The 21,776-nt window shown below is 37.1% G+C and overlaps 1 protein-coding gene across 1 annotated transcript; it reads right to left on the bottom strand.

Moving 5' to 3' along the window:
* Positions 1-18,087: 18,087 nt before the first annotated feature.
* Positions 18,088-20,715, bottom strand: LOC113325386 (protein PMR5-like). Its single transcript, XM_026573577.1, has 4 exons — positions 19,818-20,715; positions 19,546-19,724; positions 19,299-19,457; positions 18,088-18,559 (listed from the first exon to the last, which is right to left on the bottom strand). Exons 1-4 carry the CDS (start codon positions 20,346-20,348, stop codon positions 18,235-18,237), a joined length of 1,194 nt encoding a protein of 397 aa, XP_026429362.1. The 5' UTR covers positions 20,349-20,715; the 3' UTR covers positions 18,088-18,234.
* Positions 20,716-21,776: the final 1,061 nt, after the last annotated feature.

The raw sequence follows: 21,776 nt of genomic DNA, 5'->3' as shown, positions 1-21,776 counted from the left end.
CAGTAAGAAAACCCCATTCTAGCCTGTCAAAGGCTTTGGACATATCTATTTTAAGTGCAAGGTGACCAGATCTCCCTTTATTCCCCTTCATTGCTTGAACAAGTTCTTGAACCATGCATATATTCTCTGAGATTAATCTGTCTGGGACATAAGCTGATTGCATTGGTGATATAATATTAACCATGTGCTTATTTAATCTTAGAGCCAAAACTTTGGAGATAATATTGTAGATTGTATTACAGAGGGAAATGGGCCTATAATCTTCTGGTTTTTGAGGAGAAGAAACTTTGGGAATCAAAGTGATTCTAGTATTATTAATCTTCTTCAAGATATGACCACAATGAAAGAAAGCTTGAACCATTTTGCATATATCATCTTTTACTACCTTCCATTGAGTTTGATAAAAACCTGGATGGAATCCATCAGGACCAGGAGATGTCCATGGATCCATAGACATTAAGGCTTTGTGTATTTCTTGCTCATCTGTGGGTGAAATAAGAGCATTATTGTCTTTCCGGTTGATGATAGTTGGGATGTGCTCCAGAAAGTAATATTTGTCACTAGGAGTTGATGTTGAACTGATCTTCTTGAAGCATGTAACTAGAAACTGTTCAATAAAATTCCTATATTGACACCATGTTCCATCTGGAGCTTGTAATGAGTCAATCTGATTACTTTCTCTTCTTTGGTTAGCCCTTATGTTGAAGTATTTTGAGTTTTTTTCCATGTCGTAATAGAAGATATCTCTTGACTTCTGCCTGTTTGAACTAGCTTGAACTTCATTTAACTCTTCAACTTGTTTCTCCAGAGATAACACATGAGAAGTATTAAGACCTTGCACATCTGAAGCTTGTAATTTGGAAATTTTAAGTTGAATCTCAATGATTCTTGCTTGAATATGTCCAAAATTAGACTTACTCCATTTTGAGAGAACCTGTCTAGTATTTCCTTGCTTGTCACATAAAACATAAGTTGCTGAACCTGAAATGTTAGATTTCCAAGCATTCAAGATTTCATTTGCCCAGGAATCCTTTTGGAGCCAGTGTTCAAAGAATTTCAATTCTTATCTGAAGATTTAGAAGTATTATATAGGGACAACAAAAGAGGAGTGTGGTCAGAACCTAGATGAGCAAGATGTTTAATAGTTACATTAGGATAGTGGATAATAAATTCACTATTAGTTAGAGCTCTGTCTAATCTAGACTTAAATTTTCCTGTACCATGACTATTTTTAGTCCAGGTGAAAGCATTTCCACTAAATTTCATGTCATGCGAGTCAGATTGTTTTATGACATCTAACACTTCAGGAGAAGTAATGGCAGAGGTAGTGTTTTTATCCAAGACACTCATGGTGATGTTTAAGTCTCCTATGAGGACCCAAGGAATTTTCACTGACTTACTAAGACTGTGTATATATTTCCATTGAGCTAGTTGGTCTTTGAGATATGGGGTACCATAGACACAAGATAAAAACCACTCCCTTCAGGCAGGGTCATTATTAACAATGTCATGGATCATGTTACTAGAAGTATTTACTATGTCTACCTGAAAACCATCCTTACAAAGCATAATGATACCACCTGCTTGTCCTATGGATGGCATATAACAATTATTAGTCATCCTAAGAAACTTTGTAAGAGATATAATTCTGTCATCATTTATCTTGGTTTCACAAAGGAAGATAATATCTGGGGAGATCAAACTGTTAAGCTAATGGAGGTTATCTCTAGTGTTTTTACCTAGAAATCCCTGACAATTCCAACTTATAATCTTCATGCTTTTGTTACGACCCCGAGGCTTGGAATTCAAGTTAAAGATAAAGCAATTAACTAAGACAGATATGTGGCAGTGTATATCTGAAGAATTAATAGCATTTAAAGCTGAAGAAATCCTAAAAAAATTGACTTTAAAATCACAAAATGAAAACTATTTTTGAGAGTGGAAAAGTTGATTATCGGAGTAGCAGGAGCAGCCTCGATAACCTCATGGAAATTCTCCCTTATGTTGTTTTGTCCTTCATCAATCAAGTCATGTTCCATGCCATCAAAAACAGGATGGATAATTGGTTCTTCAGTTCCACCCTCCATGATATCTCCTTGTTTCTCCACTCTGGTTCTCTTATGACTTCTGCTAGCATCCTCATCTTCCTCTTGAATGTCTGAAGTTTCTTATGTTTTCTCCTGAGCTTCACACAACATCCTACTAGCCTCATATATGTTTTCAAGAAGAATGTCCATATCTTCCACAATTTCAACTCCATAATCTTCAGCTAATTGATGAATATAAGCAATATATTGTTCATTTGTCTTGGACACACTTGTTTGCTGGAAAAGTAACTTGTTGATTACTTATAAAATGTCCGGTGACGATGAACTTTTAATTTAATCTTTGTCCTTTTCCTATCAAAAAAATTACTTATGAAATAGTCTATAACTCTTTTGTGAGTAGAAAGGTTAAACTTGTATTATTAAAAAGAACGTTACAAATATTAGAGATCCTAAAGAACATAATCACCATCTCTAAACATGAATAAGTTTATTTAACTCTATAATCAATAATAGCCTCCCAGTGTGTGATTAAGTCTCTAAAAGTATCAAATTTGAACCAATTCTCAGCTGCCCCCCATTTGAAAATAACTGTTTTTACCTTATTAATGATTGTTGCTGAAGATCTTGGTCTTTTTCTTGTCATCGTTCTTCTGTTTCTTTCATTCTAAAGATCCCAAGTAATGGAAGACACTAGTAATGGCCAGACTTTCTTTCCCCTGTTTTTTCCTCTTTTGAACTTCGAAGATTGCAGTAGAGATTTTATGTCCTTGGCTTGGACCCATCTCACATTGTATTTATTCAAAAAATAATTCCATACTTGCATTGAAAATGTGCAGTGTAATAGTAAGTGGCTTACTGATTCATCTTCTTGTGAACATAAAGAACATATTGTGTTGCTAATGTTGCATCCTCTTCTCATTAGATTATCTGTGGTGGGGATAGCATTTTGAGCAGCAGACTATAAAAAAAATTGAACTTTGGGAGGGACATTCTTGATCCATATGCATGAGTATGAAACTTGTGTGGAAGGTGTATCAACTCTTTCTATAATCCAATTGTAGCAGAGTTTTGTGGAAACGACAGTAATGCCCGTGCATTAAATTGAATCTTCTTCCTCTGTAAAGACTGGAGGGTCTTCCAACAGATGCAGTAGTTATGTGATCTTTGCAATCACCATTTTTTAGGTTCCTTCTAATCTTGCCATTCCAAAAGCCATTAGTCATCATGTCCATGAGGTTAGCATTTTTGTATTGATCAATCTTGAATATTCTTGGAAATCTCTCTTCAATTTGTCCCACCAAAATTTGATTGATTTCAATCTTTGTTTCAGTTATAGCTTCAACAATGTTTTTCTGTTTTTGGATTCCTTTCCAGATTCCTCTTCCTTGTGGCAGAGATGAATTCTTGACCCATAAATCACCTTGATCTCCATGCATTTTATATTGCGCCACTCTCCTCCACAGGTAATTCTTTTCATAAGCATATCTTCAAGTCCATTTAGAAATTAGTGCTTTATTTGTTAATCTCAAACATCTAATTCCCAGACCTCCTAGTTTCTTAGGCTTACTTATTTTATCCCATCTTGTCCAATTAATTTTCCTTTCATCAATTAAAGACCCCCAAAGAAAACCTCTCATGATTTCAGTCAGCTTCTGTTCCACCTTTGTTGGCATTGTAAAGATTGAAAGAAAATATATTGGTAGACTTGACAATAACATTTTATTAGAGTCACTCTCCCATATTTTGTAAAGAACCTTCTCTTCCATAATGCCAAAATAGTATATAACTTGCTTGCCTCTCTATAATTTTTAATTTTTTGTTATTTTATCTTTGTTGATTTACTGTCAATGGCGTATGCCTTTGTTACATTATTTATTTTTATTGAGTTGATTTTTGATTACAGAGGCTTGTTGGATAGAAAATTGAAAATGATAATTTTTAATTATATGGGTTTGATTAAATTTACTTGGTTAAAGCTAAATATTGACGCGGTAGGAAGACGAAGAAATGAAGGCGCTTGCTCTGTGGTGGCCAGAAACTGAAGAGCTGAATTCTAGGATGCGAGACTGGCGGACAGTGGAAAAGCGGGGGTCTAACAACCACACCCAATATTTCGCTTAGCAATCTGTATGGACTAACTACAATATACTTTCAAGAGAATCAACTAGACAGTCAGACTCAATCTTAAGAAAAGTATATCAAACAGTTATATCTCTATTTCTCAATTCAATCTGCAATCAAATAAATAGGAATTTGCGAGCCCGATTGAATATAAGAAATAACTTGGACGATATCAAAAACCAATATCCAAGTGTCAATCAATGTAATCAACAACCAAAGGTTGGATTCATAATTGATTGAACTTACGCACAACCTATGATATTTCAATTATATAAACAAATATAACACGGAAAAGAAATAACACAAACACCATAAGTTTTGTTAAAGAGAAAACCGTAAATGTAGAAAAACCCCGGGACCTAGTCAAGATTTGAACACCACACTGTATTAAGCCGCTAAAGAAACTAGCCTACTCCAAGTTAAATTCGGATTGGAATGTAGTTGAGCCCTAACCAATCTCACACTGATCAAGATACAGTTTCGCTCCTTACATCTTTGAATCCCAGCAAGACTCTATGCACTTGATTCCCTTAGCTGATATCACCAACACTAAGATTTGCCACGACCCAAAATCGAAGACTTGAAAAACCAATCTGTCTCACACATGAACGTATATTGAATAGATAAATCTGTCTCCCACAGATATACCTATGAGTTTTGTTTCATCTTTTGATAAATAAAGGTGAAGAAGAACCAATTGATATACCAGACTTATATTCCCGAAGAACAACTTAGAAATAACAACCACCTCATAATAATCTTAATCGTATGGTAGGGAAACAAGATATTGTGGAATCATAAACGATGAGACGAAGATGTTTTTGACTACTTTTTATCTTGCCTATCAGAGATTAAATCTCGAGCAAATCTTAGAGAAGATAGTACTCAATCGCGATAGAAAACGACAAGATCTTAACACGCAACTACAGAGAAAATAGTTGGGTCTGGCTTCACAATCCCAATGAAGTCTTCAAGTCGTTAACCTATATGGTTTTAGAAAAACCTAAGGTTAAAGGATAATCGACTCTAGTCGAAACTAGTATCACACAGTAGGTGTGGGGATTATATTTCCCAGTTGCTAAAGTTCTCCTTTATATAGTCTTCAAATCATGGTTTGCAATCAATGTTACCTTGGTAACAAAGTATTCAATATTCACTGTTAGATGAAAACCTAATTAGACTCAAGCTAATATCTTTCAACCGTTAGATCGAACTTATCTTGCTACACACAAATGAAAATTGAGTTCATTTAGAAATGAGTAACCGTACCTAAAAGTGTGCACCTTTGTTGGCTCAACAATAGTTAACCGAAGTTAGCCATATGAACACTTTCATATCAACCTTATTCATCTTAACCATAACTAGTTAAAATGACTCAAATGAAACTAGTTCTAGAATTGTTCAATTGTTTATATTATCGTAGAAGTATACAAGACACAGTTAAATAAAAATCGATTTTGATTCACTCGAATCAATTCATGAACATTATAGCCACGGTTTGCAAAAGATTGCATTCCTTAATATGTAAATGTATTAGTTCATTAATAAACCAATTTTAGAACATAACCCACTCAAGTATGCAAACGGGTACGCATACTTAAGTAGCCGGACCTGGACTGTGTTAGCCAGTATGCAAACGGGTACGCATACTGTCGTACACTTCCAAGTTTCGGTTGAATCCAGTACGCGTACTGGTACGCATACTATAGTACCCGGGCTTCAACTACGCGTACTGGTACACATACTTTATCTACCGGACTTTACCTGACCTCGCCAGTACGCATACTGGTATGCATACTGCATTCCGGTCTTGGATCAACACATATGCAAGTACGCATATTGTGTATATAATCCAATTATGTTTAAGTGTTCTAAACTCCCATTTTAATCATTGAAACATTCTTGGAAGACGATAATAGCCGTCTCACACAAACTATTAGCTTCAAAGCAATTTTCAAGTGATCGAATGATCAATACGAAATATTCCGAGTCTACATCAAATGACTGTCTCACACAAATCATGTAAGATGTTACCAGGTGATTTTCACATGATCATCTTTGACTTTTGTCAAGAATATAAGATGAACTTGGTTAAAGCGAAAGCTTACCAACACATATTTCGAGAAATATGTAAAGGAGTTAAACTTAGCTCGAAATATCTGAAAATACGGGGGTCTAACAACCACATCCAACAGGTCGTTTGGCAATCTGAGAGGACTTACTCAAATATACTTTCTAGAGAATCAACTAGATAGTCAGGCTCAATCTAGAGAAAAGTATATACAAGAGTTTATATCTCTATCTCTTTATTCAATCTGCAATCAGTAAATAGAAATCTGCGAGCCCGATTGAATATTAGAGAAGTAACTTGAACGGTACCAAAGACCAATGTTCAAGGGTCAATCAATTTCAATCAACAACCAAAGGTTGGATTTCCCAATTGATCGATTTAACTCACAACCTATGATATTTCAATTATATAATAAAATATAATGCGGAAAAGAAATAACACAGACACCAGAATTTTGTTAACGAGGAAAACTGCAAATGCAGAAAAACCTAGGGACATAGTCCAGCTTTGAACACCACACTGTATTAAGCCGTTACAGACACTAGCCTAAGAACATTGAAGATGAAAACGTTGGAAATAGCTATGTGTACTCACAATAATGGCTATTCCAAACCCTAGTAATCCTTCTTAAAAAACACAAGAATAAAATTCTCATAAAAAGTTTCCTAGACAACATTAATCCTCTTTGATAACTTCATACCTTTCAATGAATCCATCATAGAAGTGTCACTGATTTCCTTGATTTTCCTGACCATGGAAACCCCATGTTCAAGAGTTAGAACACTAACTTTCCGATCAACTACACGAGCAAGTTGTCTGGCCTTAATGCAGTCCACGATGAGTTTCTTCTGATTCCTTATCAAGATTTGTTGATTAGAAAGGATTCTGGCCTGACTATCCAAGAGATGATTTATTTGCAGTTGAAGATTTGCAAACTCGACCTTTGAATCACCCTGAAAACGAGTTAAATCCTTGACAAATTCATCAATCCAGGAGCTATGCTCTTTCATTGCAAGCATCTTCTTCAGAACAAGGTATTGAACAAAATCACGTCCTTGAGTGTCCTCCTCCATGTCAAGACATACAATCTCTTGAGATTTTCAGAGTTCCTCATATAATTTTTGTCAGGGATGAATCAATACGATATATATATGTAATTGAGAGTAAGAGAAGAAACTTTTCATTAAGAAAACCATATGAACTCACACTGGAGGGACACAGACGTTTGCGGACCGGTTACATGAAAATATGGATTAAAAGAAAATCCAATAAGAGGAAACACAAAAGTTGTTAGCATAGCTCAATAATTTAGAGAGGAAACCTAAAATTAGAGCCTGAGACCGATAGAAGAATTAGAAACTCAGAAAATTAACATAAAAACGCATAAAGACATACAACACATCTTGAGACTCCCACGATTATCATCCTTGAAACTCTCAAGAAAGATGCAAGAATGAGATTACCTGGAATCAGGTAATGGTGTAAGAAGTGATCTCAGTATGAATTATGGGAGAAGATTTATACAAGTCTTTAGAGCGTTTAGAACGTGTATTCCCTTCTTTCCATCGATTATAACTTATTCCAGAAGAATTCGTCATAAACCTTTTTAAATATCCACCAGGAGGATTTTTCTGAGGGCTAAGTCTAAGTCCTCTAGAAACAGGTTCCATAGGATAAGAGAAAAAAGGTTTCCATCTTCTTGACTTAGACTTGCCAGACACATTCTTATAAGCGCAAGAACTATGTTCATTAGTGGCACATAAGTTTATACCAAACAGAGGAACTTGCATCATGTGATGATTTCTAGAAGAACGATCATCCTTATAAGAATTCTGGTTTTCTGTACGGAACAAATTCACAGAAGAAGACGTCGGACGACTTACTCCATTGACAGTAGAAAGAAGCAACAAACGGAGGTGTGAGATTTGTCTCTTTCTAGCAAAGCAACGAAGAACATAGTGATTCTTTTTCCCACAGAAGGAACAACATCGTGGATTAGAGACATGATTGCCTTGACCCATAACTTCTTCTGGCACATGCAAGTGATTCACAGTGTGCAATTCCTTAGAGGAAGTTTTCTTTACACTATGTAAAGCCTTGTGAGTATCAGAAGAAGATGTTGAAGATGACTTATTCATCAAAACAGAGTTTTTCTTTTTCAAGGTGTAATACTGTTCTCGAGCATATCGAAGTGATGCAACATTTCTCTTTTTCAACACGATTACTGTTTAATTCTGATGAATGAGCCTTGACTAAACGTTCTTCTCTAATTTGGGTATTAATATAAATATTTGGATAAGGGATGGCTTCAGTTTACTTCTAAATGTCTTACCCAAAATAAAATCGTTGCACCCTTCCAAAAAGGAACGTTTCCCAAAATACCATTCTCTTTTTAATCATCTTGGACCTTTTTCCAAATCCCAGCCAACCCGGTTAAAGTCGTTGGAGTACATAACTAAAAACTTAAAGCTGACGCTATAAAGATTCGAACGTAAAACTTAGAAGCTTGTATGACTATGCAATAGACAACTAGACTATATGTGTTGGGTTGGGTCAACCCACCCAATCAATGCCCAACCTGGATGTTGGGCGGGTACGTGTAATGTATTTTAAAACTTTGGGAATTTTTTTTATAAACCCGATTTAAATTTGGACTAATTTGGACACAAAATTTTCTAACCCGAGCGACTCACCCAACCTAAAGAACTATCATATAATTATATAAAATTATTTTTATACAATTGGTATTGTTATCTATGTAGAGTAATTTTAGTTATTATCTTCAAATCTAATAATGAAAATATAAATCATATGATTATATCTGCCTCATAATAATTCAATATGAAAAAAAAAATTATATTATCATTGTAAATAATTTAAGTTATTTGAAAATTTAAGATAAATGTAGTTATTACTAAAAAATTAAGACAATTAGGGCTTTTATGTGCATATCTATTCAAACTTGGGTCGGTCCGAGGATTTCGGGGAACACGTGGAATATAACTTGGACCGCACTTCCATGGATTCCACTTGTTGGATGGGAAATCCGGGTAAACAATTTCTTACTCAGGTATGTAGTGAATATATATTTTCACCCCTAGCATTTACTGGTATATAATCAATATATATTTTCTATATATCAGAATTATGGAAATCCGTTGTATATATATATAAGAAGACTCGAAGTCACGACGTGTTGTTAATTATTGAGTTTTTTTTTTTCACTTTAATTACGGAAACCTAAAACCAAAACCTCTACACCCAGACCAAACCTCGCCGGAAAACCACCTCTTCTTCCCGTCCAATCACCACCACCATCACCTCGATGGGTTAGAGTAGGGTTGTGATGTCAGAGTCTTTTTTATTTCCATTTGGTTGATTTCCACGCTGGTTATCCTTCTCATAAACATGCGTCTCTCTTTTTCTTCTTTTTAGTTTTTTATTCTCAAGTAAACTTTGGTTACACAATTTGTTCTTTTTATTTCTTAGTTTGAGGATTTTGGTGTTGCTTGAGAACTGCTCGTTATCTGGCCAGTACAATTTAGTATGAACTTGAGTTTCAGGCGCTATTACTGTTTGATGTTTTGACTAAATGACGTCTACTGGTATAGGTATTGTTTTATGCCCTTTCAAAGATTTTCATGGGTGCCCAGATGGGGAGAATGGGGGAAAGGGGTTTGCATGCTTAATCCCTCATCCGAAGAGACTTTATCTCTGCAATAAGGAAAGGAAGGAGGCTCTACAACATGCCATACGATGTGATTTAGATGTCTTTGCTGGTATAGAGAATACTTTGAAAACCTTGAAGCAGTGGTTGTGTTTTGACTGCATGTCCATTCAGGCTTGGAGCAGGGCGTGTAAGCATCAAGCGGACAATGAGGTACGTCCTGTAACATGTGAAGGGGATGTGGATGAAGTTATTGTTGGTATACCTCGTCCCTTATCACAGGAAGTCGCATTTCAGTTAGGCAAAGACGATTTTGAACTTAATGTTGAGACACTGGATGCAGTCCTTAGGGTGGATCCCACACTTCAAGGCAGTAGGTTAACATTTGCAATTGATAAACTGACTCAGATTTAAGAAAACAAACTACTGGGACGTTGAACATGTTTCAGAAATTAATAGATACAAAACTCTTTTGTCGCTGAGTTATGCAATGCTGGATAATATTTTAAGCATGGATCGTAATGTAGATATGTTAATTACTGCTACAATCTGCACTATGAAGAGTATTCCTAGGGGCTGTAGACTTGCATTTTCGCACAACCTAAAGGTGGCACTTCATAAAGTTGTAGCAGAACCTAAATCCGTTACGAATTGGGTAAAACTGTTGATGCTCCCTCGCTTAACGTTGAGGGTTTTTAGGCCTAATGGGAGATCTGAATGTAGGTCTGGGAGTCATAAAATGATGCAGTAAAGACAAATTCTCAAAGCTTTGGCAACCTGGGGTGAATCTGGTGGGATAGACAAGCTGGTAAGGAAGATTCTAAACATGTTTGAGACAAGGTACGTTAGACTTGAGGAGGACGACATGGAAGAAAAAAAGGACATGTTATGTACTAATGTCACAACCTATTTGCACAAGGTTGAAGATGGACATTTTACAACTGCGGTTAAATCCATAAGCTCATCAGGGGTGGCACCAAACAATGAGAATACAAGAAAAGCCCTTGAGGATAAACATCCAACTGTCCCTCCCTCCTCCAGAAACCAACCATTCCACTGCATGAAACACCTTTAGTAGCAGTAGATGGGATTGTTCTAAGTTGAATTAAATCTTTCCCTAAGGGAACATCGTGTGGTAGGGATGGCCTTCGGGAAAAACACCTCTTGGATGCCGTATGTGGGGAAGGTTCAACTGTTTCTGTAGATTTGGTTGCGGCGATAACAATAGTTGTCAATTTGTGGATATGTGGGAGATGTCCACTCAACCTTGCGGAGTTTATTGCATCAGCTCCCCTAACGCCTCTTCTTAAGCCGGGCAAGAGCATCCATCCCATTGCCGTTGGAACGATATAGCGTCCTCTTTTGTTCAAAGTAGCTATGAAAGGAGTAGGCAAGGACATGACAGAATACCTACATGACTATCAGTTCGGGGTAGGTGTTTCTGGGGGTGCGGAGGTAATCCTTCATGCTGTGAACAGGTATGTCAATAAACACCACATGGATGATAGGCTTACTATGTTAATAGTAGACTTCACCAATGCTTTCAACCTTGTTGACCGTACGGCTATGCTCCTGGAGGTGCATAAGTCATGCCCATCCATATCTTCATGGGTAGAATATCTATACGGGAAATCTACAAGGTTGTATGTGAGGGAATACTACATCTACTCTTCTTCAGGGGTATAACAAGGCGATCCTCTAGGGCCATTATTATTTGCTTTGGTGCTCCACCAGCTTGTAAGGAAAATAAATGAGCAATGTACATTAAACTTACATGCTTGGTACCTTGACGACGACACTATTATTGGTGACACGACAGAGGTATCAAAAGCGCTTACTGTTGTTCAGACGGAAGGGCCAGCATTAGGGCTTATTTTGAATATTAAGAAAACTGAAATTTTATGGCCCTCTTGTGATGGACGGAGGCTAAGGGATGGAGTGTTTCCTGCCGAAATTTCAAGACCAAAGAATAGGGTTAAATTATTGAGAGGAGCAGTCAGTTTGGATGATGGGTTTGTGAAGGGCCTTGCCATCAAGAGAGCAGAAAAAGCAATAGAGCTGATGTGGGTTTTATCAAAACTCCGTGATCCTCAGAGTGAATTATTGCTTTTAGTGCTTGCATGGGTATTTCCAAGCTGTTATTTGGACTTCGTATTTGCCATCCAGAATACACTGTGGAGGTAGTAGATATTTTTTATAAAGGCTTGAGAGAGGTGATAGTGGGTATAGTGGTTTTTGGGGGTCCGTTTTTTGGAGAGATGCAGTGGAGGTTATCCATACTACCAATTAGATACGGAGGTCTTGGCATATATACTGCTAGTGAGGAATCTCAATATGCCTTCGTAGCATCACGTGTCCAAACCTGTGGGTTACATGATCATATATTGAGGAGTGGGAAGGTAGATGGCATGGATGAAAATTTCAACAAGGCTTTGAGGACGTTGCAAGCAACTCTCCCTGATTTTGACTTTAGCAGCTTTACCAACAAAGACACCGCCCCCACTAAAGCCCAAAGTACTTTGGCGACTGCTCTTTTTGGTAAAGTAGTTAAAGACATGGACAGAGTTTATGAGTTGTCGGACAGACAAAAAGCTGTTGTGGGTTGTCTGCAAGCAGGGCATGCACATGATTTCCTCCTCGCTATTCCGATTGAAGGCCTTGGACAGAAGATGTCACCTGTGAGTACCGTACCATCCTTAAATACAGATTGATGATCCTATATACCCATCGGACACCCGTTGTCCTTCTTGTATCACTGGGTGTTTAGACACTTACGGGGAACATGTTGTTCACTGCAAAGTAGACCATGGGTTCAAACATAGACACGATCATGTGAGGGACACTCTGTATGATGTTCTGTGGAGAGCCGATATTTCAGCAAAGAAAGAAGCGCCTGTCAACTTTTTGAATAATCCTCTTGAGGGGAGATCAACACTTAGGCCAGCGGGTGTCTTAACTGTTTGGGTGGGTTAATGTAAAACACGCATGTGTTGACCTCACCGGGGTTTCTCCATTAGTAGGCATTGGGCATGACACGTTTACAGTCGGGCAAGCAGCACTGAGGGCTGCATCAGGTAAGATAACGAAACATGAGAAAGCATGTCGTGATAATGGGCACGCTTTTATTCCTTTCACTTTTGATACATTTGGTTTTTTGGCTCCGGAAGCGGTTGGACTCCTTAAGAGAGTCCAGAAAGTTATGCACAGTAATGTCATGACTCCCGGTTCGAGAGAGTTTGTTTTCAAAAAGATAGGATTTGCTATTCAAAAAGGGATTGCGGCGCAGCTTGTTGCGCGTTTGCCTGTTTCGTCGATGTAATTGGATTATTTTAGATTCTTTAAATAATCCAATGTTTATGAAAGGCCCTGTGATCTAGTTTGCACGTGGGCCTCCTAGACACAATGTCGGCGCTGTCAGTGGTGGTTCTCTTACTTTGTATGGTTTCCCTTTGCCATTGGGATAACGGTCCGCGAGTTATAACCCCAAAGGTGTCACTATCCATCCATAAAAAATCCATCAAAACAAAAGTAACACAAAAACCCCATTAAAACAAAAGTAACACAAAAACCCCAAAGAATTTTGATGAAACCAATTTTGAAATTTGGAGTTTTTGTATCACTTTTTAAAAATTTGGGGGTTTTTGTATCAATTTTGTTTAAGATGGAGTTTTAATTGATCCCAACATTTGAATGGGGTTTTTGTACCACAAGTTTGGTCACCTTGGGTTTTTATGGCTAGTTCTGTTGGGATAATACATATGTCTAGTTATTTGTTCTTGTTTGTTGTTTAACTTAATATATACTAGTGAAAACACATGTGTGATGCACATGTTTGAATTTGAATTTGATTCTTTCAACAACACTAAATTTGTTAACAACGAATCTTTTTTGTTTAAAACACAAATTTAATATTCTTTTTTGTACTCATAACGTAGATAATTCAAACAGCTTTGAAAATATATAAATTTTACGAAAATCGGGTGTATATTTTGAAAGTTATCAAGTTTTTTAATTTTTTAATTTATTTTTGAAACGATAGCATTTCTGTGAATATGTAAATATTGTTTAATGTACATTTTTGTCCTTGAATACATATGTGTAGTGGTCATCGATATTGAAGATTAATTAGTAATATCAAGGTGACACCAAGCTATTTGCCCTTTTGTGACCAAAAAAAAAAAAAACTTCATCAAAAAGGGACATTTTCTTTATCTTTACTAGTTAATCCACATGTGCGACGTAGATGCTTGAATTTTACTCTTTTAACAATATCAAACTTGATTACAAAGATATTTTTTTCGTAAAATAAAATTTAATGTTCTTATTTGTAGATCATTACGTAGGTAATCCAAAGAGCTTTCCCAATATGTTAATTTTACATAAATCCGGCGTGTATTTTGAAAAATATCAAGTTTTAAATTTTTTGATATATTTTTAAAACAATGGCATTTCTGTTAATATGTAAATATTGGTTTAAAGTACATTTTTACCCTTGAATTTATGTGAAATGATAGTTGATATTGGAGGTTAAATTAGTAATATAAAAGTTACACCAAGCTTTTCTTTATATCACTACACCATGTTCCTGAATTCGTAACGACCCTTGAGCAGTTGTTTCTTTTATTTTAGTTTTCCGATCTCTTTTTTCCTTAAACTGTTTATGGCAGCCCTCGTAAATAAGAAGTAGAAGAGATTGAAGTGGTGTGAGTGAAAATGGTTGAAAATGAAGGAATTTATAGAATTTAGAAGTAGTAGCCTTTGTGATTTTATCATTGGTGGATCATCCACAACCGTCCGAAGATCCTCGACGACCACCCGCGGATCTTTTGCGCCCGTCACGGATTTAGCCTAACCACCGTCCACTATTTTTCTCATAGTGGAATCCCCTTTGCCCATCCAACTGACTGCAAACCAAAATCAAAGCTCTTTTCCAGTAGCAAGTACCGAGTCGAACAAGAATATTATCTCATAAAGACCGTATTCTCAAGGGTGCGACGAAATTTTTACACCGACTGTCCGCTGGCCGAGACGTAACTTACCTGAAGGTAAGAGTAATCCTTGACATCTTCGGTGTCTTGTTCGTTTTCGAGTTCCATGGGAACTGCCCTAACAACCCATCTAGTCCTGTTGCCCATATTGTTTTTAAGCTTGACATCGTAGTCTTTCCGTTTTAGGGTTTCATAAGCAGATAATGGAACTCAGTTGGTCTTAACATTGTTGAAGTTATTCGTGGGAGAAACGATGTCAAGCTTTCCAAAGGAGGTTTATTTTGAAATTCTTTTAAAGGTACCAGTCAAATCTCTATTAGTTTGCAAGTGTGTATGCAAGACATGGTTTTCTCTAATTTGTAACCCTAAATTTGTTAAGAAGCAACTTAATCTTACTATCCAAAGAAACAAACCCAATATTATGCTTAAAAGTTTGGACAGATGGAGAGCGCATTATAGTGTACTCTACACCATAAATCATGATTCAGTATCGATGGGTTTTTTTTTCTGCAGTGGAAATTGATTACCCATTCAAATCTTTAGGTTATCCAGTTGAACTTATGATTTGTTACCATGGTCTGGTTTGCCTATGGTATAAGAAGTTCTTTGTTCTTTGGAATCCAGCCATAAGGGAGTACAGAAAATTACCCAAACCAGATATAGAGCTTGATTACGTCGATATGGTTGCGTTTGGTTATGATTACAAGAGTAACGATTACAAGTTGCTAGCTGGTATTTAGGGCAGCACATTCAGTGTTTATTCGCTACGATCAAATTCATGGAAAACCATTAAGAACATGCCTTGCCAGACACCCTGTTTGTTTCAATGCGTTAGCAAACCACAGGGAGTTCTTGTTAATGGAGATTTTCACTGGCTAGCCAGAAGGTATGGTTCTTCCGAAGTTGTAGTCATTTCTCTAGATATCAGCAACGAGATAATCAAAGAAATAATGGAACTACCTATTTCAGAAAAAATAACGGAAGTACCAAAAGAAAAGTTGCGTTCTAATTACACTTCCCAGTTTCTTACTTTGGGGGTATTGGAAGGGTGCCTTTGTTTAATCGTTATGGATCAATACGCAGATGTTGAAATATGGGTGATGCAGAGTTATGGAGTTCCAGAATCTTGGACTCTATGCTATACTGTGAACGACATAAGATGTAGAAGGGCTCATCGTTTGAAGCTAATGTGGTCTTTTAAGAATGGTGAGATTTTATTTGGGAGTGCTTGTGTTGGTCTGCTTTTATATAACCCTGAAGATGGCGAGGTTATAAGGCCGCCCATTTGAAGTTTGACACAGGTGTGCCAACATGAGCATTGCTTTGAAAGCTTAGTTTCACTCAAGTTTGTAACTGCTTTGGAAGAAATGATGTCAAGCATTCCAGAGGAAATTCACCTGGAAATTCTTTTGAAGGTACCAATCAAATCTCTATTAGCTTGTAAGTGTATATGCAAGACATGGTTTTCTCTAATTTGTAACCCTGAGTTCGTGAAGAAGCAACTTAATCTTACTATCCAAAGAAACAAACCTAATCCCATGCTTAAAGGATTTCACAGGAGGAATGGGAGCATATTCTACACCATAGATCATGATGAGTTATTATCGAGTTATGATTTTTTTAGATACGCAGTGGAAATTGATTACCCATTCAAATCCTTACATTGTTCAGTTCAACTTATGATTTGTTGTGATGGTCTGGTTTGCCTATGGTATAAGATGTTTTTTGTTCTTTGGAATCCAGCCACCAGGAAGTAGAGGGAATTACCCAAACCAGATATACAGCTGGATCATGTCGATATGGTTGCATTTGGTTATGATTATAAGAGTAACGATTACAAGTTACTAGCAGGTATTTCGGGTATCGGATCTGGAACTCTTCGCTGCACATTCAGTGTTTATTCGCTACGATCAAATTCATGGAAATCCATTAAGAACATGCCTTCTGAGACACCCTGTTCGTTTCAATGTGTTAGCGAACCACAAGGAGTGCTTGTTAATGGAGATTTTCACTGGCTAGCCAAAAGGGACGGTTCTTCCGATGTTGTAGTCATTTCTCTAGATATCAGCAACGAGATAATCAAAGAAATAATAGAACTACCTATTTCAGAAAAAATAATGGAAGTACCAAAAGAACAGTTGCGTTTTAATTACACTTCGCAGTTTCTTACTTTGGGGTGTTGGAAGGGTGCCTTTGTTTAATCGTTATGGATCAATACACAGATGTTGAAATACGGGTGATGCAGAGTTATGGAGTTCCAGAATCTTGGACTCTGCGTTATACTGTGAACGACATAAGATGTAGAAGGAAGGGCTCATCGTTTGAAGCTAATGTGGTCTTTTAAGAATGGTGAGATTTTATTTGGGAGTGCTTGTGTTGGTCTACTTTTATATTACCCTGAAGATGGCGAGGTTATAAAGCCATCCTTTTCAAGTTTGACAGACGTGCGCCAACATGAGCATTACTTCGAAAGCTTAATTTCACCTTAAGTCTGGAACTGCAATTGGAGAAGAATATATACAGGAATCAAAGAACTTCGAAGACTGGGTGACGACAAAGAATGTGAACAGGAAGAAGCTAGCGTGGGGATGTTTTATCAGTCTTTATCATTTATTTTTCTGCTGCATTTTCTATATTTTATATTTTGTTTAGTGTTAAACCTGATCGCTAGCAGAAGCAGTGCATCTTTCAGGACGACTCCTTGGTCACTTGTGCGTATAGCTTTTTGACTATGAACAGTAGGCGATGGAATCGAACTGCTGAGAAATAAGGTTAATGTAAACAGGGACCATGGTGGTTTTATCTATCCATACAGCCTTTTGTCTGTATATTTTTCGTTGCAGTCTCCTCCATGGTCGGGATACATTCGTCGAGGGCAGACAGTTTCCAACAGTCTTGCTACTGCAGCTTGGGTCTTCAACAACCGCCAATACACCTCCCATGAAGGGTACAATACTGTAACAATTGAAAGCGTTGCAATGTTTTCCTAGTCTTTATACCTGTCCAAATAATACCGGGTTCAAGATATTTGCTAAGAGCCTAAGAGAGATTCTTTTTTGGGCTTTTTTGGCTAATTCTACCATAGCTGATTCAATAAGATAAAGTTTTCAGAAAAACATAGATTACTTCTTGCTTTCATTTTATGCTCATTGCCTGACAAGACAATCAGTCAAAACTCATATGATAAATCGATGAAGGTAACAAATCCTATAAAATTGGTGGATCATGGCACATTATACTATCTCAGATATGTTAGTTTACAGCTTGCAGGAAACATATGATTTAGGGAGTTAGAGGTAAGGCTGTTGCTGAGCACCCGAGCCCAATCTAGTTCTAAAATTAGAAGAACAATGCAGTGTATAATAACTGGTTCCAAGTATCTGGTAGTCCAGGCAAACACCAATGACTACAATCCGAGTATCGAAATGGATCTCCTCTTTGGCCTTGAGGAATATCTCCACTATATATCGAAGGGTGCGCGTCTTTTCTCAATTGCGACAGCGTTGTTATGTCTAGCAGGTACGGTGGAGATCTCATGTCTCTTAGAACAGCATTAACTATATTCATTTGATCCGGATAGGCACCTGAGTATAACCCTCCACTGACTGGCACTGTTTCCCGGTAACAATTCTTCGTCGCCGGAGTAGCACTCCATTCGTTGGGACTGCAATTGGATCAAAAATACCAAAAATCAATCAAATATTTCGACTACCATGCTCAACTGTCAAGTTATGCATCTCATTTCTCCCTCACTCCCCTACAAAACATGATAGAGACCATATGTTCAAGATCCACTTTCATATTGTGTCAACAAAATCCAACTCCTAGACGGATGTATTTTGTACCCCATATTGGCTGTTAGGTGCACATTCCTAACTAAAAAAAAAAAGAAAAAACCGATGACAGTCCCCTGCCGACATAACTATCTTTCTAAGCTCATGCTGCATATTGAAATCTAATGAAGCCCCACTTGAACTATACGGACTAATAAAATTCACAGAATGTCTTCCTCAGAAGCTGCTGCCATAGACTGTGGCACTGTTGTAACACCACTTCTTCATCTGATAAAATGAATGAATGCAGTCTTCATTCACTCTTTTACAATAAATACCCATTACCTGGATTGCAGAGGAAGAAGAATACTAGGCAAAACTTCAATGCATAGTTGAGGATTTAGAGTCCTAGAGATAAATGTAGGGGACCTAGTCATACTAGGAGGTCAGCATTCCTCCTGTGTGGTTCAGAGTGCTAGTGCAAAGCTGCAGTAGTTGTCTCATAAAGCTGGATACATCACTATATGGGGGTGGGAAAAACTCATTTACTCTTCTCAAGAAGGCAACAAAAACATTGAACCCTGAACCCTAAACAAACCCCAATAATAGATGAGAGAGGAAGAGACTTACTCATAGTGAGTAGGAGAAATGGCTTGAAAAATAACAGTGACTTTTGTTCTATCAATGTTATTGTCGACATATTTTGCCCATGTTCTTAGTCCTTTCTCATATGCAGCTAAACGATCCATTTCTCTGTATAATGATCCATCTGATTCCATATAATCCCACCTACATATTCAAACACCACCACCATTCAAATTTCAATTCAACTAATGCAATGTTACATTAAAATTAAGAAAAAAAAATTAGTCCATACCCTTGAAGCCTTCCGGCATGAATCCACCAATGCCCTGAATTGAACACTAAAACATCTGCCCCTTTCCAAGCTTCAGCATTACTGGAAATATCATCTAATTCGAGTATTCGCTTCCCTTGCCCGGCGTCGATATCGACCAAATACGGAGCCTTATAGAATAACAATGTCACTCCATAATCCTAGAAAAGCACAAAATTAAGTAATAATTAGCCTTCAAACATTCTCATAATAAACATAATAGTTAAGTTAATAAACAAACTAGTACTACTTACCAAGAAGCCAAAAGTTAAAAGAGGATCTCTTCTGATAACTTGTGTTTGAGTATAAGGAACATCAGCTAAAACCATACAAATCAAAGACTCCCATTGATTCTTACCCAGAGAATCACCAACAAACATGAGTGTTTTGCCTCTCATCCTTGTCAAGAACAAACCCCCATCAAACCTTGGTAGCTCACAATCATTAGGCTTCCACTGAAACCTCTGGTACTCAGAATCGGGTCTACCTTCCCTTTGACAATCGAATTGAGCATCAACCATTTGACAATTTGATGATTTGTAAACCGGTAACGAATCGTCTTTAACCCAGCTCCCTGAATACAAATCACAACCAGTTTGATTGAAATAAACTGGGGTTTTACTTCTATGACTACTATCACTCTTCTTCTGATGATGCATACTGTAGATTATAGCTGATGATGCTATCTGGGTTTCAAACAGTAACATTAAGAAGTATACAACCAAGAAACAAAACCCACCACAATGATAAATCTTAAAAGAAACACACACAAAATCTCTACTCATTTGTCAGATCAAAGTTGCAAACAAAAAAAGAAAAGAAAAAAAGAAACAACTTAGAGATTGAGAAGATACTTTCTCTATCTATGGTTCTATATATATATAGAGAGAGAGATATATATGAGCAGTGAGGAAGTAATGAGTATTGACAGTAAAGGTCAAAGGTAAAGTTGTTGAATTTTGTACTGTGTGGTAAGTGCTGTTGCTTTAGTTTGTTTGTCCAGCAAACATGTGACTGAAGAGTTTTTGTAAATATTCTGGTGGTGTGGTGTGAAACAGTGGGTCTCCAGTCCTCTACTCTTCTTTTGTAGAGTTTGAGAAGGTTAGCTTACCTCCTCGAGCAGTTCCGATGACCGGAAAACCCATCAGATATAGAAAGAACAAAATAAAGAAAAAAGAATTGCATCTTGAATTCTTGATGAACTTAAAGAATTGGGGAGTATAAATCTTTGTTGTTAAAATATGCATAAGCGCGTGCACATTGATTTTGCTTTTCGGCTTTTAACGCGGAGGGTTGGGATTTCAATCAAGGAGAATGAATAAGAACAGGGACTGGATGGGTGCTTGCTGAAAGCTGGATTCGCCTAATCGAGTCAGGAAAGAATTCTTGCAAGAGAAATAAAGAATTTCTGTAAACTGACAAGGAATAAAGAACAAGAAAAATGAAAAAGAAGTGTCCTTTTAAAATTCAAATATATGACTCCCCCTTTTCTGTTATTTTTTGTGGCTTTCTTGAGCACAAAGAAGAAAAAAAATGCAGGTCTTTTGGTCGTCAAGACAAATGCTAGCATGAAACTTGGCAACTGTTAGCTGGTTCTGTTACTGACCGATTGGATCAAAGACTAGCTAGTGCAATGATGCGCACTCGAGTGCACAATGATAACCCATGTTAATACTTTACAGAATCTGGAACAGCTGTTGCTAAAGTACCCAGGTGAATGAATTAGAAATTTCGCCACCCATCTGATAAAAAGGCCCAACAGGTGCAATGAACAATGAACATTGATATTTATCGGATGTTAACAAACCCATGATGCCGACGTAGAGTTAGATGCTTTAACAGAGACAACTGTCATACTAAATAAAGATGGTTTACCTAGTTGTGCTGAAGTTGACAGAAGCTTCCAAGCTTTGAACATCTTTGACAGGTCGTTCTACTTGCATTCCATGTAAAAACACCAAACTATCTGAATTATGGACCACCATTGAACTTAACTCCTCCTAGTCTGTCAATACAAGGCTTTGGCTTGCTCTTTTTTTGATCAATAAGGTTTTTACTTGTTCACCATCTGCTTAAAATCACTTTGATACTCTTCATTAAGTTCCTCCAAATCTAGTGGATCAAGCGGCTCTGTGTAGTAACCTTTTAAGAGTTGCCAATCTACAGGCAATGGGTTGCTGTCAATTCTAGGCGACACAGTGAAAGAAGTTTTA

This window comes from Papaver somniferum, chromosome 11, assembly GCF_003573695.1.
Source record: "Papaver somniferum cultivar HN1 chromosome 11, ASM357369v1, whole genome shotgun sequence".
In the NCBI taxonomy this organism is placed as follows: domain Eukaryota; kingdom Viridiplantae; phylum Streptophyta; class Magnoliopsida; order Ranunculales; family Papaveraceae; genus Papaver; species Papaver somniferum.
The sequence above is the reverse complement of the archived record's forward strand: the minus strand, read 5'-3'. Positions and strand labels throughout refer to the sequence as shown.